This window comes from Acanthochromis polyacanthus, chromosome 1 (assembly GCF_021347895.1).
Source record: "Acanthochromis polyacanthus isolate Apoly-LR-REF ecotype Palm Island chromosome 1, KAUST_Apoly_ChrSc, whole genome shotgun sequence".
NCBI lineage: Eukaryota > Metazoa > Chordata > Actinopteri > Pomacentridae > Acanthochromis > Acanthochromis polyacanthus.
Genome location: NC_067113.1, coordinates 14,870,582 through 14,886,866, shown reverse-complemented (window position 1 = coordinate 14,886,866; position 16,285 = coordinate 14,870,582). Strand labels below are relative to the sequence as shown.

At 38.7% G+C, this 16,285-nt stretch overlaps 1 protein-coding gene across 3 annotated transcripts in view; it reads right to left on the bottom strand.

Moving 5' to 3' along the window:
* Window positions 1–16,285, bottom strand: part of scaf8 (SR-related CTD-associated factor 8) — a 34,152-nt gene that overhangs the window by 5,372 nt on the left and 12,495 nt on the right. For all 3 annotated transcript variants that reach the window (XM_051938607.1, XM_051938642.1, XM_051938678.1), the window contains 11 exons: window positions 5,848–5,892; window positions 4,724–4,885; window positions 4,170–4,326; window positions 3,901–4,028; window positions 3,543–3,719; window positions 3,377–3,456; window positions 3,149–3,260; window positions 1,637–1,768; window positions 1,342–1,451; window positions 507–700; window positions 289–389 (listed from right to left, as the gene is read on the bottom strand). In XM_051938607.1, coding sequence (XP_051794567.1) covers window positions 289–389; window positions 507–700; window positions 1,342–1,451; window positions 1,637–1,768; window positions 3,149–3,260; window positions 3,377–3,456; window positions 3,543–3,719; window positions 3,901–4,028; window positions 4,170–4,326; window positions 4,724–4,885; window positions 5,848–5,892 — 1,398 coding nt within the window. The remainder of the gene's footprint in view (window positions 1–288; window positions 390–506; window positions 701–1,341; window positions 1,452–1,636; window positions 1,769–3,148; window positions 3,261–3,376; window positions 3,457–3,542; window positions 3,720–3,900; window positions 4,029–4,169; window positions 4,327–4,723; window positions 4,886–5,847; window positions 5,893–16,285) is intronic.

Below are 16,285 nucleotides of genomic sequence, written 5' to 3'. Positions count from 1 at the left end.
TTCATTACACAGGACATGGGGAGGTTAAACAACAACTTTGAGTGTGCTGGAGAATATCAATAGATCTGTGTGATTGTTAGGGAAAACTGTAATAGAGAAAGAAAATCAAAGAGAACATGCAGAACAGAGAAATGGAAAATGATAGTAGTTACCACCGGTCACCACTATGGTAATGATAGACTGAAGCTTAATCATTAGATTTCTTCTTAAGATTTTGCAGATTAAAAACTGGCTGACATATCGCAACTAAATTAGAGGGTTAAGAGGGAGAGGGAGAGGTCTGCTTACATTGATAGACTCAATCTGGCCAAACTCTTCAAACAGATTGGTGAGGTCTTGCTGAGTAGCTTTCTTATCCACCTGGCCCACCCACAGAGTTGTGCTGCACACTAAGTAGAGAGAGGGAACACAGGGAAAAAATAACTCTGTTAATCAGAAGAAAAAAACACTGCCAAGAAACAACTATTAAAATATTTAAGAATGACTTGAAGCCAGATTTCACTCACCACTGAGAGTCTTGGATCGTATGGGAGGCAGTCCTTTCTTCTGCCGCTCCTTTTCTCGCTCTCTGGCCCGTCTTTCACTTGAGTATGACCGTGATGACTTCCTCTTACGATCTCTGGAGCGTGAACGAGACCGCTTGCGGTGCTTACGTTTCCGTGAACCTGAGCGGGACCTGGACCGTCTCCTCTTGGGAGACCTACAGAGAGAAATTACAGAAGCTTTTGCTTTTTTCCAGACTATTTTGTGTCATGTTTGCTGTGAAGCCAAATGGCTGCTGCTTTTAAGACAAAAACTATTTTTCATGGTGCAGAAGTGCATTGAATTTAAAATACTGTAGCAACCTCAAACTGTATTGGCAAAATTATGGCATCTTTGACTGCCTCCTCTATTTTTAAAAATTGTTCACAACACGCTTTAACTGAAATTATCAGAGTCTACATATGATAGTCATAATTTCGACACTAATGTGTTTAATAAAAGCAGTTCATGATGCCTTATTTGTATTTAAGTAAGTGTTTTAGGAAACCTAGGCATTATTGTGATTTTTTTTTAAGTAAGAAAGCATAAACAGTTCTACATCTAGTAAGATGGATAGAGAGACACTGTTAGGGACTGGAACTCCCTGTACATTTTGCTTATTATCATTTATATAGAACAACATCCTCCGGTCAATGTTGTTCCATACAGTTCTTACCCATCATCTGACCTTCAGAAAAACAGTCATCACTTCTGTAATGTGCTTATCATTTCTACTGGCTATACTAGAGCATACTATATTCCAGTCACATTTAGAAAAATTCCCACAAAATGAGATTTCAGTAATAAAGCAGGACTGACCGAGAGCGCGACCTTGAGCGTGTTCTGGACCGTGTGCTTAAGGTCTTCTTCTCCTCTCCCTCAAAGATCTCCTCCTCCATTCCATCTGGGCCCTCGTCAAGATCCATATCCTTGGAAAGACAGTTGATTTTAAGGTAATGTAATTGTAGGAATTTCTGACCTAGACTTACAGCTAAATAGCTACTTCACTCTGGTTCTAAGTGTTAAGAGATATTTGTTTTCAAGGAGTTCATGTAACTAAAGTACAAATACTAGGCTGGTACTATTTTGACAATGGCCTGCTGGCCAGAAATACCTGCTGTTGGTTGTCTATGGAATCATCCAACTTGTTCTCTGGCTCAGGAAGCTGTGACTGGCTGCTGCTCTGAGCGCCCGCCACCGGGTTCTCTTGTCCAAAGATTGAGTCCTGTCCTTCTATGCTCATTGCCTGGAAGAAGAACAAGAGCGGTATATTTTTACATGCCTTTCATTCAAAACATCTCAAAGACTAATAACTGATGAGAACAGATCTCTGTTTCTGTAAGTTTTTTTGTGGAGCTTGGCAGTTTAATAGGAAAGGCTTAACAATCTTCAAGTATATCTTAAAACACCAGCCAGGTGTCCATATTGACAATGAAACAAATCATTAAAAAATCTTTTCTACTCCTCTCTCAAGTTCTCATGTTGTGTAAAAATATATTACAAAGATTATCTAAAGGCAATATAAGAAGTCTGTAGTGTCAGACAAATCAAGTGGCCTGTAACTTTGGACTATATCCACTTGATTTGTCTAACTCAGGCTGCTGAAATTTCACAAAGCTACATACTCTCAGTGTTCTTATCTGTAAGGTCACTGAGGCCATAGTATTTCCAAACTAGTACTACAGGCATTTAGAGTGCTTCTAATGTCAATAGTATAAAACCCAAATGTAAACACTAGGGCTGGCCCGAATAGGGGTTTCTGGTCTCCGGATATTCGGTCCCTATTAAAGACGAATATCCGAATATTCGTTCCGCCCGTCATGTTGGGGGCCCGAATATTCAGATCCATTCGTCTGGTCTCTCGGACCGAAGGAGACCCGCCTGAGTATTTGGATCCATTCGTCTGGTCTCCTGGACGCAAATTATGCACACTGCCTTCGTTTTGTCTTCAGTTAAACTGAAAAATTCCCAAACAGCGGAGGTCTTCGGCATCTTGTCTTGTGTTTATGCAACGAAGTGAAGCGTGACGTCAGAGTCGGCAGCCACCCGGCCATTCGGGTGGTGGTAACTAACAAGAATGGATGAGCCGAGATGAGCCGAACACGGCGGGATGAGTCGAAGTGGGCCGAAGGCAAAGGGAAGAGACGAGCTCCGAATATTCTCATTTTCTTCTGGGGGGAGGAGGGGGTGATCACATAGACATATGTGTATGTGTGTATGTGATCACAGGACGGGATGAGCTGATATGAGCGGAAGGCAGAGGGAAGACAGTAATGCCGAATATTCGTTCCGCCCGGTAACGTCCAACCGGCGGGGGTGGGTGGGCCGAATATTCGGATACCAAAATTAATATCCGGATACCGCCGTAGCAAACGAATATTCGCATATTCGGGTCCAGCCCTAATAAATACATGCAATTCTTTATTTTCAACAATGTGAGAACAGTAGTAACTACAGAGTAAGTAATTGTGCAACTTGGGTAGGAAACCAAAAATTTTTTGGACCATGAATAACAAACAAGGAAAACAATAAATAAACTGAGTAAAACATACAAATAATAAATCCTCAGTAATGTTAACCAAGTCAAGCAAGAGCGGTGCTTTGTGCATGTATATGTGTGTTATACCTTCTGCTGGTGCTCTAGCAGCTGCTTCTGAAACTGCTCCAGGTTTTGCTGTTGTAGCTGCTCAGCCAGTTGATGGAAGAGAGAGCTGTTAATGGGCTCAGACACCATGGGCCTACAAGTGGTCAGAGGTTTGATTAGATAAAAGCACTCAGGGGATGTGGTTGACACCCATCACTATTTGGTTGGTTTTGGTGTGGAGATCAAAACAATAAAATACACTGAACTCACAGCTGAGACGACGAAGAGTCTTTTTTAGTTTCCTCACTGCGTTCAGAATCGTTCCCAAAGTCAAAAGGACCCAAAAGTTTCTGCAAAAAAAGACAATATGAACACATTAAAATAGTTCAGATGAAGCAAGACTTACCAAACTGATGGCTTCTGACAGCAGCATTACCTTATTAAAAGAGGAGACCCTCTGCTCCAACGGGTTGAGGCTATTGGCAGTGGCAGCTGCAGTGAGTTGAGCTGTCAGAGCTTGTAACTGCACCACTAGGCCGGCGTCCAAAGCCTGCAGCAGAGACGGCTGGGGCTTCTGCTGCTGCATCTGCAGACTCTGCACCAGCTGCTGAAGCTGCAACAGGTTACAGTACAGAGTATATGACACATTTGCTACACAAACTGCAGAACTCTGAAGCGTGTAGTGTCTTACCGAACACATAAAACAATACTGGAAAATGATTTACATGTTAGGACAAATAAGTTGAGTTGAATAGTTTTGATAACTGAGACACTGTGGGGACATGTTCACCAACCTGCTGTCCCTGGGGGCTTTGTAAGATTTGTGCCACAGCAGCCACAGTGTCTGTGTTGGTGATCTGGGAAGCCCAGTCAGGCAAACCCTGGACGATGTTGGCTGGGGTGGCTGGTGTAGCTGGGGTACCTGAAGAAACCAGGACAGACAGGTGAAACATGAACCATGGGACAACCATATTCCACAGTGAAGTCAAACATATTATTTGACCACATCAGCAGAGTGTATGGCTGTGTGTGTTTCACTCTTCTAATTTATAGTCTTACTGACCAGGTGTAGTGTTATTGACTGGGGCAGCACTGCTGGGCAAGACAGGAGTAACACTGGGAGGAGGAATCCCTGCTGCCATGTCCAGCAGAGGCTGAATGATGTCACTCTTGAAGACGGCATTCTTTTGCCACAGATTCAAGACTCGCACTATCTTACTCTGAAAACACAATAAAGATGATAAAAGCAACTGACATAACAATAAAATGTGAGGACACCGTGCTTTGGGAGAGGTGCAGGCTAAGAAAGGACTACTGTGGTAAATGAAAGCAGCAGGACTCAAGGACAAAAAATATTTATGTATTTAAAAAGAAAAGTGTCTACTTTTTTTAATTAAATGTTTATTCCTGATGTGGAAGCAAAACACAGATTACGTTAGCGTTAATTCAGTTGCTTGAGGTGCTCAAAACATTACATGGGATGCCCTTTACCAATCCCCAATCTACTCCCAACACCTATTCCGATATCCCATATATCACAATGGAAAATATCAATTCCCACTGAAACCTGGACCAAGCACAGCAACAAAAATTCAGTGACACCTATTAAAAACCGACCTTATCATCTGAAGGGCAACGGTAGAGGTTCTGGAACGTTGCAATGATGTTCTTGCTGAAGCGTGGCGCAAAAACGTCCTTCTCTGTGCCAAACTGGTGTCGTGACTGTCTGACAATTGAGTCGATGACATAGAGCCCTGGGACCTTGTATTCTGGCTTGCACTGTGTAAGAAACAGACAGCCGGTGTTAACATTGATTCATGCTTTCTACATCTGCGTGTCCAGAAGGGTACACGTGATGAAGTCTGCAAGGGTCCTTTGTGGGTGTCTGGTTGCCACCCAAAAGGTGTCACTGCACAGACTGTCATGTGCGCAAGAAAAACAAATGGTGCTCAAAACAAAGGCTTGTTTAGAAGGGAGAATGTGCAAGGAGTGTCTCGGTCATCCTCATCTTTATAATTTACCATTAAAAGAGTTCTAAATGAAGCAGTTGCTGCCGGGCTTTGGAGGTGTTCTAAACTTGTGCTTTCCATCAACACAGCAGAAACATGGAAGGACGTTCTAAATTCTCCAGAAATCCAGTAATTTGTCCACGCACTGTCAGGAATAATCCCTGACCAGTGGTACAGAAGAATCTGTAAGTGCTGCTATAACCTGTATAAAGTGGCCCTGAACTGTGTTCGGTACGAGGGACAAAGCAGCTCCTTGTGCAGACCTATGGTAGTATGAACAGAACCACGTGTGCGTCTGCTTTCTAAGTCCACATTACTCTGCACACATTAATGTGGAAAACATGAATCGGTCTTGAGAATAATGTAACAGTGAGACAATCTATAAATCTACTGTCTAGAGCCTCTTACATATTCTTAAGTAACATATGTACCTATTTAAAGTGTTACAAATTCAAGAAGGTGAAAAATAAATGTGCAATTGTTAGAAAAGAAAAAAAAAATCACTGACACTGTTTTGAATGGAAGTATGAACCTTTAACTGGACAGTGGTCCTGGCTTTATCTACACATCCTTTGAGACTGGTGTAGATTTAATAAGAATTCAGCCGGAACTTCCGTTATTATCATATGTAAGTGAAAGCACCCTTAAATTCTGCACATTCTTTACACTTCACCTCCCAAAATCTTATTGCATGTCAATGTGTGTGACTGATCTACTCAAAACATAACTCACCTTCTGTATGAACTTCTCCACACTCTGAACAACGTGCTTGTAGAACTGAAAGGAAAGCAAAGGAAAACCATTTTGAGTGGCCTGAACAGCATCAGATAGCAGAACGTAGTTATAGAAAGGAAACGGAGCAGACAGAACGCTTAGTAGAGTGACATGTGATAGAAGGGAACAGAAAATGTGCGTCTTGAAGTTCTGTGGTTGGCACGTCTTTAATCTCCCACATTTCGACACTTTCACTTTCGACATTACCACCACCACCACCCATTATTTATAATGAAGACTGAGAGACCAGTGATGTCCACAAATTCGCTAAAAGGCAGATTTTCAACTTCTTGAAATGTACAAAAAAAGCAGTAGTAATTACATTGTGCAAGCTTTCTATGTTCTCTTAGAGACCCAAGCAAAAGCAAAGTCATTAGTGCAAAAAATAAACTGCAGATTGTTGCACGTGTAACACAAAGAATCATTAAGCAAAGCAATAAATAAAATAAAATAGGATCCAAAAGAGGACATCCCTCATTTGTGTTAAAACACAAGTAGTCACATTCCATTGTACCTACACAGGAGTTTGTGTACATTAACATAAGACCAAAGAGTACCACACTTGTATTATGTTATTTACTGGCAGATCCATCCCATGTACTCTTTGGTCAAATGCAGTCATTACCAAAGTTAGGCTGTAGATACACTAGTTAACAATAAATCTGCGCAAACAAATGTTTACATACTAAATTGCTTATGTACTACAAATGTTACTAGAGGGTTCCACTGTTGTTCAAGTGAAAAAATCAATCATTCTACAATCAAATGAACGTGACTACCTGTGATACTGATGTTTAACATGCATCCTTTGCTCATAGGAAACTTGACACTTAGAGAACATCTGTTGAGATAAAATCACTTGGGTCTGACTCGGATAAGCCTGACATTGGAATACTCTATATCACTTGTGCCAAAGGAATTTTTGCTCACACGACCGTCTAAATTGCTGCGTGCAGTAACTAAGTAGGGCAACAAGAGGTTTGCCTGTGCTCAGCTGCCGAGTTAGCATCTACCATAAGTTAAGGAAAATCAGTAAATTGTAGTTTCCATACACAAGCACATGTTCAATGTGTCCTTATTTGATGCATATTTTCCCTCTAGGAGATACACTTAATTCAGGTGAAGAAGAACCTTGTTTTAAGCTTTTTTGATGCATATTTGTTCATTAACAGGAACTTAACGCAACTTGGAAGTGAAAGCAGTGCTCTGGTTGTTTAAACTAAATAAGACTACTTTGTCCCTAAAAGTAATGAGTAATTCCGATACATAATCAATATGTCAATATTGATCAAAATAATCATGACTATCATTTAGGGCATAATCAGGAAACTTTAATTCTACTATAGAGGACATCAGAAAAGTCAGACTGTATAGACTTTCTGGACTTCCATGATGTAAACACGAAACATGGCAACACTTAGGGAGGTTAGTCTGGAAAAGGCAAGAAAACTAAACAAAATCCAAAACAATAATGACTAAAATCTAATCTCAAAATACTCTGACTGCAGCTCTACCCTTTCCCCTCTCTGTCATTAAGGCCCCTTCTACCAGACAGACCGAAGAATATTCACACGCTTCAAATGTATACAAATAGTCAAGCTAAAGGTCAACATTCAATTTAGGTGTCAAGCAGGACTTGAACCTCACTCTTCTGATCAAGTGTCCTCCATTGATCCCAGTCAGCCACATTCTACATCCTGTTTGAAGTTTCCTGTCATAGGCTATATTTTCTAAAGCCTGAAAACAGAGTCAAGAGGTGGTGCAGAGGAGTAGGTTTCTCTCACACCATTAGCATTACAATATGCTACATGACGCAAAAATGTACATGGATTTGTGAAATGACGCACTTTAAAAAAAAACAAAAACAAATCAAACAAACAAGTGCCTACCCCAATTTCAAATAGTTTACAATGTACTTAAAAATGTAGCAAACTGCTGTTGGGCCATGACAGAGGGCTAACAGTTAACCTAAACCTATTTAGACTGTCCAAACAGTCAACCAAGTATAATAAAATTAGTGCAATTCAAAGATTTGGAAGGTTTATTTATGGTAAGTGTGACTCCTACACTGAAACTGCAATGTGGTGCCTAATTTAATGCTGACACTAACACAAGCTACACCTGACATATCTTTACCTAGGCAGCTGTGCCAATTCTGACCTCTGTATGTCTGATGCATATTCAATTTAATGACACTGACAATGTCAGCAGTCATATCTAGTCCGTAATCTCTATAAGTCTACACCATTCTACATGTGATCATCAGCAGAGCCACAGTTTGAAAAAGAATGCTTTCCAAAACATTGAATGCTATACACATCTACAGCTGTCTGTGCACTCTGCTGATGATAATATTTTACATTTCAAAATATATCCAACATCTAACTCTGATGACTAAACTTGAAAAAAAAGAAAAAAAAAAAATATATATATATATATATATATATATATATACACACATATTAAGCGGTCAGCAGTCATTCTGTGCCAAGTCTATCACTGAACAAACCAAAGACAGCTAGGTAAGATCGACAAGTTGGATCAACAAAAACTTTCTTTTGCAGCAGCTTCACAAATATTATGGTGATGTACTAAAATACTGAGATTCATGACACGAGAAAAGTCTCTGCTGAGAGTTTATCGATTAAATACATAGCTAATGACAACTGAAACAATCACACTTTCATCAAGTTTATGTTACAGATTCATATTATCATATTCGTAAAACTGTTTGTGGCAGGACTTTAACAAAGATGATAAAAGAACTATTTGTATTTAATTAAACAACAAAAAAAGTCTGATTCACACAATTAATGTCACCTGGTGTCTAAAGTCAACATTTTTAATTAAAAGCTCAAGTACTCTCAATCAGCCAGTAGATGGAGTCAAACACAGGAGATGAGCTGGTCAGTGTTTAGGTTTCTTTATCAAAGGTACTAGGTATTGTCAAGGATTATAATAATTTATCAAGTTTATTAGCTAAGGGTGCCCAGATAGCTCAGCTGGCTGACTGGGTGACCCATAAAACGGGTCTACAGTCCCAGATGTAGTGGTCATGGATGTGAATCCAGTCCATGGCCATTTACTGCATGCGATCCCGATACTCTTCTATCCACGTTTCCTGTCCACTGTCCTATTTAATAAACGTCAAAAATAACTTTAACATAAACTTTATTAAACAAACTTATGTGAGGTGTTGCTAAAAACATTGTGTTATATGATTTCATGTGCCAGATGAAATCATATGGCTTGATGTGAATAGATACATTTGTTAACTTACACAAGTATCACTGTTATTTTCAAAAGACTTTGTCATGATGAGAATAAACTTTTTGTCTGTATCAATAGTTTTGTATTTACTGACAACTTGACGATACATTTTTTAAGATATACAATAATGGCTAATGTTTTGTTTTTTGAGAAATGCGTTCTTTCAACCAAAATAAACAAACCTAATTTTAGGGGAAATATCTTGTTAGTTTTTATTATATTAACATTTTTTTTTCCATGATCCAACACACACGGCTGCCAAACTACCTAGCACCGTTAAACATAACCGCAAGACAGGGCTTTTGTATACAGAACTCCCTTGTACAGTCCAAAACTACTGGTCAAAATAGGAAACCAATCTTTCTGCCCAGAGGGTAAAGGATACAAAACAAAAGACAAAAACAGAAAAAAAGAGTGGAATACTGCCAGAATATAGGATAAGGCAGAGTTTGATCATAAAAGACACAGCATTGCAGAAAAGCTTATAAGCTCTAGTTATTATATATTTAGGTCTCTTCAAGTGAGGCTAAAAATTGCTTTGACACCCTCTGGAAATAATTTTGTAAATGCCCTTTGGTACAGCAAATCTGTTCCGTTTTGGCAAGGGAACGCATCTCTTTGAATCACCTCCTGAAACATGGAGATGATGAAGACTTCCAATTGAGTCAAATTAATTTTAATTTCAAAGCCTAATGTTGAATGATTTTGATGTGAGAGAAATGACTGTGTAAGAGTGACCAAATAATGTCAAATTATAGTCTGACTAAATGGTATGAACTTCCCCACTGTGGGACCGATAAAGTTTATCTTATCTTAAAAGTGTCTCTTTTTCAGTACGAGACAGTATCGATGCAAATGCGATGTTTATGCAGTATCATACTTGTCTCACACAATTCACAAAACTAATTCAAATATCCTCCTAAGTTTGGTTTTGGAGGAATGCAGTCTGTGCAAGAACCTCAATTAAAATAATCCCTATCTGGAAATAACAGAATTGGTCTGAATACAAGCCAGGCTTTCCTCGCACAGTTTGTCTGACACAAACACCCAATTCTTTGGCCCAGGCCCCGATGAGAGAATCTTCTGGTACCAAAATAACAAAAACAAATCATGAGATGAAATGTTTCTAGATGTGTGTGAGAAAAATAAACAAAAAGCATGTGGCACTTTGGTTTGATTGAAAATTTAGGGATAAACTTATGGGAGAAAAGCCTGACTTTGAAGGAGGGCAACAGAAAGGTGGTTGAGGAAGGGGATATTTAATTTGAAGTTGAAGCAATGAGGAAAATAAGATTTGCAATATAGAACCGTCCTCTCTCCATCCTGTTTAGAAACACTATCCATCAGTGCAGCTATAAGGGTGTGTACAAAGTCATATGGCAATCCTTGTTTAATGGGATTCAAAATCTTTAAAAAGTCTCAGAGAATGAGGTTATGAGCAAGTAATTTGCACGATGGCTGTTCCAGAAAAGAGCAGCACCAAGAGAGAGGATTCTGTAACTAAAATGGATTCAATTTTTTAACTAGAGAGGAGAAACAGCACAACGGTCATCATCAAGGAAACCTCGCTTTCAAAAAGTGACAGTCCCTGCACTTGTTCGGTAGTAAATGCCTGAAAACAACACCAAGACCACCCTATTTACATTTTCTGTACACATGCTTTCAAGATGCAAAGGGTGTTTTTGCAAAGACAATTGAGAGGATAAAAGAATCCAGTTGTTTAAACAAGACATTTGCAATAGAGTAGTCTACATATTGGATTTAAATTGAATGAATTCTAAACATCTATGCAAAAATTGTATTCTAATAAAGCATGTGAGTTACATGTTTCTAATGAGGTGGAACGACACATTTCAATGAACTTCTAGTCATCTGCTGGAATAACAGCAATTTAAATAAAGATAATTCATTTGGGTGTCTATACATCATGCCAGCAAATATCAGTGTGACATACATGCAAAATGCAGCACATTCAGTAGGCATTTCAATGGGTACTGTTCAATCATCAACTTGCTACCACTTGGGTTTTCTGAAGTTAGCCCGTCTCATGAAGATGTCCTCAACCTGTTCAATTAATGTCGTTTGTAAGGCCGATTAATGCTCTCTGTATTTTCTATAGTTTCTAGGGCTGCAACTAACGATTATTTTAATAATCGATGAATCGGTTGATTATTTTTTTACGATTAATCGATGAATCGGATTTAAAAAAACATTTTTAATTTCGGCCTCTTTATTCAGAAATAGAAGATTTGGAATGACAGAACAAATAAGATCATTGTAGTGAAGCCTTCATCTTCAACCATTGACACAGGCCTCATGACAGTGACGGTCATGTTGAGGATGCTCTCAGTCAGACAGCTGCTTGCTGTGGTGTACATGATGTCTTTCTCATCATGAAGCCTGTCGATGTAATTCATCCTGCCTCACTCCAACACAGACCAGTGTCTTCACTCAGACTGTCAGAAAATTAAAGTTGAGGCTTAATCTTAAAATTATTACCTCCATAGTGTGCAAGTTACGATTATTTGTAATGCATATTCAAATCCTGCTTAAGCTGATCAAAGTGAAATAAAACCTCTCTCTCACAGTCACACACGCCCTATCACTGTCATTAATCAGTTAAAAAGCAAACCCTAGCATCAGACAAGCTACCATAGAGACTGAGGTTACATTTCCTCACTTTAAAAAGGGAACAAATGTAGGATAATGCAGTGACTTAAGGTGCGTGTCCACTAGATGCGACACATCGCATGTGGCATGCTGGTCCGGTTGGTGCGTTTCCAGCTGCGATCTGGTGTGTTTACCTGCAGCTCTTTTGCGTAAAGTAGACTGGACTTCTACTGTCCTTAAACATCTAAACTGGCCGTCGGTGAACCAAAACAAGGACAGATTCAGCTGCTGCACAGATTATTTCTTGCCTCATATACTTTAGAAAAATTTTTCCCTTTAGTGTTTTCGAAATAATAGAGAAAGTTTGCCGCCGAGCCACTGTCTTTATCAGACTTATCTACCGGACTGTCAAGCTGAAAGCGCGGTCACGTGACCACGTAGTGGCCCGCTCACATCAGTGCGATTTTCGGATGCGCGCATTCACATGTAGTGGACACGCAGCATGTCTTTGTTTTGTGAAGCGTGAAATGCTCTCATACTTTTGAGGACTTCCGTCAAACTGTTTTCTCCGTGCTGGTCATGTTTCATTTGTTACCTCCGCCAAGGAGGTTATGTGACACCCGCCGTTTGTGTGTCTGTCTGTCTGTCTGCCTGTCTGTCTGTTAGCAAGATAACTCAAAAACACCTGGGCAGATTCACATGAAATTTTGAGGGGATGTAGACTATGGTAAGAGGAAGAGCTGATTTAATTTAGGTGGCAATCCGGAAAGGATCCTGGATCACTTTGAATTTTTTAGTATGTTTTAGTATGTGGTCCAAAATATGACAAAAACATCATAGGTTAGTATGTCGTCCAACAAATTGGAGCAAGGTGTCCAGATAGCTGAACTGGTTAAGAAGGTGATTTGTAAACAGAACTGTGACAGAGACGCAGGTTCGATTCCAGCTCATGATCCTTTACTGCATGGGTTTCCTGTTTTCCTCTCTATCCGTGGCGGAGGTCTGCACTTTCTGAGTGCTTTTCTAGTTGAATTTACTTTCCTTTGAAAATACCTCCTCTGCTCTGCCTCCACCTCACTCTGTTCAACTCGCTCTGTAGGTGACGTAGACGGCTCCGTGACATGGCGAGTGACGTATGAATCGCGCAACACAACGAATCGATAATGCAATTCATTGCCAACGCTTTTAATAATCGATTATTATCGATTTTATCGATTCGTTGTTGCAGCTCTAATAGTTTCTAAATGTATCCCCCGGAAAATAGGTGTACAGAAACACTTGTATTAACTCCAAATTAACAGCAACAAATTGTTTCTGTCACATAATTTGGAATAAAAGTATCAGCAGCTCTCTTCCCTAGGAAACAATAGCCAGTAACTCTAATCAGGCAACACAAATGAAGTATGAAACCATGTCTTGTTTGCACTGAAGAGTCTCGGCTAGCAAGCACTATTTCACTAAAACGATCCTTCAGAAAAACAGTCTGTGATTTAGATTTGTTTTGTTTTTTTTTAAAATTGTCTCTCTTTCACCGGAGCAACTTAGAATTAAAACAAGGCTGCAATAAACCTGCTCTAAATTGGCAAGATATCCGTCAACAAAGGTTCTTCAATATTAAAATGATGTTATATAATTTAGATAATTTTCTTGCAAGGCAGGTAAATTGGACAGCCTTGTGTAGCTAAATAAGAGGAGTTATTATGTCCAAGTGTGCTTATAGACAAGATAAATGACAGATCAGGGATGGTGACTGGTGGCAACATTGAACATGCTGCAGTATGAAATAAAATGTGACACTGAACACTGTATCATGATCTAAAAGTATACATTTAAAAGAGGGCATGCATTTAGAGAAAAAATAAAATTGAACTGGGGCTTGATAATGGACATTTTGAATTTTCCAGTGTGAAAAATGGTGAAACTATGAAGATGTACACCACCAGTCAAAAGTTTGGACACACCTTCCCATTCAATGCTTTTCATTTATTTGTACTATTTAATACATTGTAGATTAAGACTGAATATTAACACTTTGTTTACAACATAATTTCATTTATACTATTCTATAATTTTGAAGTCTTCAGTATTAATCTACAATATAGAAAATAATCAAATAAAAACTATTGAATGAGAAGGTGTGTCCAAACTTGACTGGTAGTGTATGTGGTTCTTCTAATGTCTCTCAAACAACACCTTCACTTAGCTATATTGATCTGGAGTTACAGCAGTAATGTAAGTAATCTGTTTCTTTTGGGACACGCTTGCATGCGAGCAGTGGAAGTCAAACACACTTTTATAATGATGAGCTTGTTTTGCTTAGTGATTGGGAAACAGACATTAAATCACTATGTTACCGTGTAAAATGTACAAAAACCACGTTTGAACAACAATTGGTAGCACAGCAAACCTGTTTCAGCACCAAAGACTAATTAGTGGCTTCATTTAATACTCTAAATACTGTCTAGAAATTTCATTTTTCTCACTACATAAATGATTACAAATTATATGATAGAAAAAGAACTTGGTGACATCCCAGAATAATGTTATTTTAAACGGAGAGGGAATGAAAAATTGACATGCAATATCAATTATTTTCGAAAGAATCAGAACCCTGAACTGAAGTTAAATGTAATCATGAGATTCTCCATCACAGCAACCCTACTGAGCACACACGTTTCTCACACAAAAAATAAACCCCACACACACACGTTTGAACAAAACTTGCTGCAGTGTGGACCTGCCTCTGGGCAGCTGATCAAGTATACCGCAGAGCCTGTGTGAGTGTGCAAAAGACACAACTCTGCCCGCAACAGTTACCCTGCCTCCCTCTGCCTTATTCTACAATACAATCAGCAAAGGATTAGAAAAGAGCGTGAGCAGCACAGTAGCAGCTTCACCAGTCTGTCTGTTTCTATACAAAAGGCATTCAGACAAAGTATGCCAGTATTTATGAATGAAAATTGGATATGTTTCATCTAATATGAACCTAACCGCAGCACCACTTTCAAAATAAACATCAAGGTTTACAGGTTTAGCCACTTGATGTGACAGTCCTTGGCACAACGGTGAAGTTACAACTGACTCGACTGCAACAATCAAAAAATAAGGGACTTATCAGTTAACCGGGGCTGAACTGCAGACCAGAAAGGAAAAAAGCATAAAAACTAATTGAAAATGTACCTAGTATTATACCTACAGGCTGTAGAACTATCAGTTTTTCTAGCATTGATAACACCTGTAGGCACCTGGCAAAACAAAGTAACTGCTGATTCTAAGTTTTTGATTATTTGGACAATAATCAAAGAAATTCAAGTTTAGCCCACTTCTTTACCAACTTACAAATGACGGAAAAATGTGTCTTGTTGGGAATAATACTGTTGGTCCTATTTCCTAACATTTATATGAATAAGCTGGTACAAATTATTCTTTTGAGAAACACCACAAAATTCCTAAGAATATACAACTAAACTAAGGAGTATCATTTTCAGTAGATTGAGTTTCAGATTTACACTGTATTAAGTTAACTATGCAGGTTTTACTGCAATTTTAAATTAGAAACCATAAGGTCATTTCAGCAAAACTGAAATCGTCAATATATTGCTGAACTTATTTCACCATGTGACAATTAAAGGCTATTTATAATTCATACTGAACATTTAAAAAAAAGACGAGAAATGAATTTGTTAGTGGCTGACAAGCAGAACAGGTGGTAAAGAACTTGCAAAGTTAGAGCAAAGACATTCTTGCAAAAACTGGTCATTTTCAGTTATATACATGAATTTATCTGAATCCTGCTAATGCACAAATAGCTTATGATTTATCACACCTCAAATCTTAAGAAGACCAGTATTCTTTTGAAGTGGAGAAGGTTAAAAGTTGTTAGATAATGGGGAATCATTTATTACAAGAGAAAAAACAATAGTGGCAGACAGAAGAGCAAAAAAGCAAATTAAGTAGGCTGGAAGGTTTTTATTATTGTGCGGTCATTTTCTTTCCAGCAGATACTTGACCTATCGTAACAGAAAAAACTAAGTAACTGACTACATTAAATTATCTGCATTCCATTTAGGTGAGCAAATTTCAGGGCTCTAGTATTGCGCATGCTGGCTCTGTAGCAGGATGTAATCAGATAGCTGATAGAAGCGAGCCCTTTTGAACAAGATCTGTTTCACCTGTGCTTTTACAACCAAAATTCTGACATGAAAAAGGTACATCCGTAACTGGAAGCAAACTGAGGATGTCAGAAAGACGTCCTCAGTTTGCACATGCTCACATAGAAATGACATAATTCATTTATTCAAAATAAGTGAAAACACCTGTCGTTGAAATTTTGCCAACCAACAAAGCATCACCTATTTAGGATGCAGTTTTACTTTGCATTTAAGATAAATTTGTATTGCACAAATATGTCAACTTGTAGCTACTTATCACATAATCCACTGCTCATTTACTTATTTTATTTGTTGCCTTACTTTTCCTGTGTTTTTGTATTTGCTTGTTTAGTATTAGTTTGTTC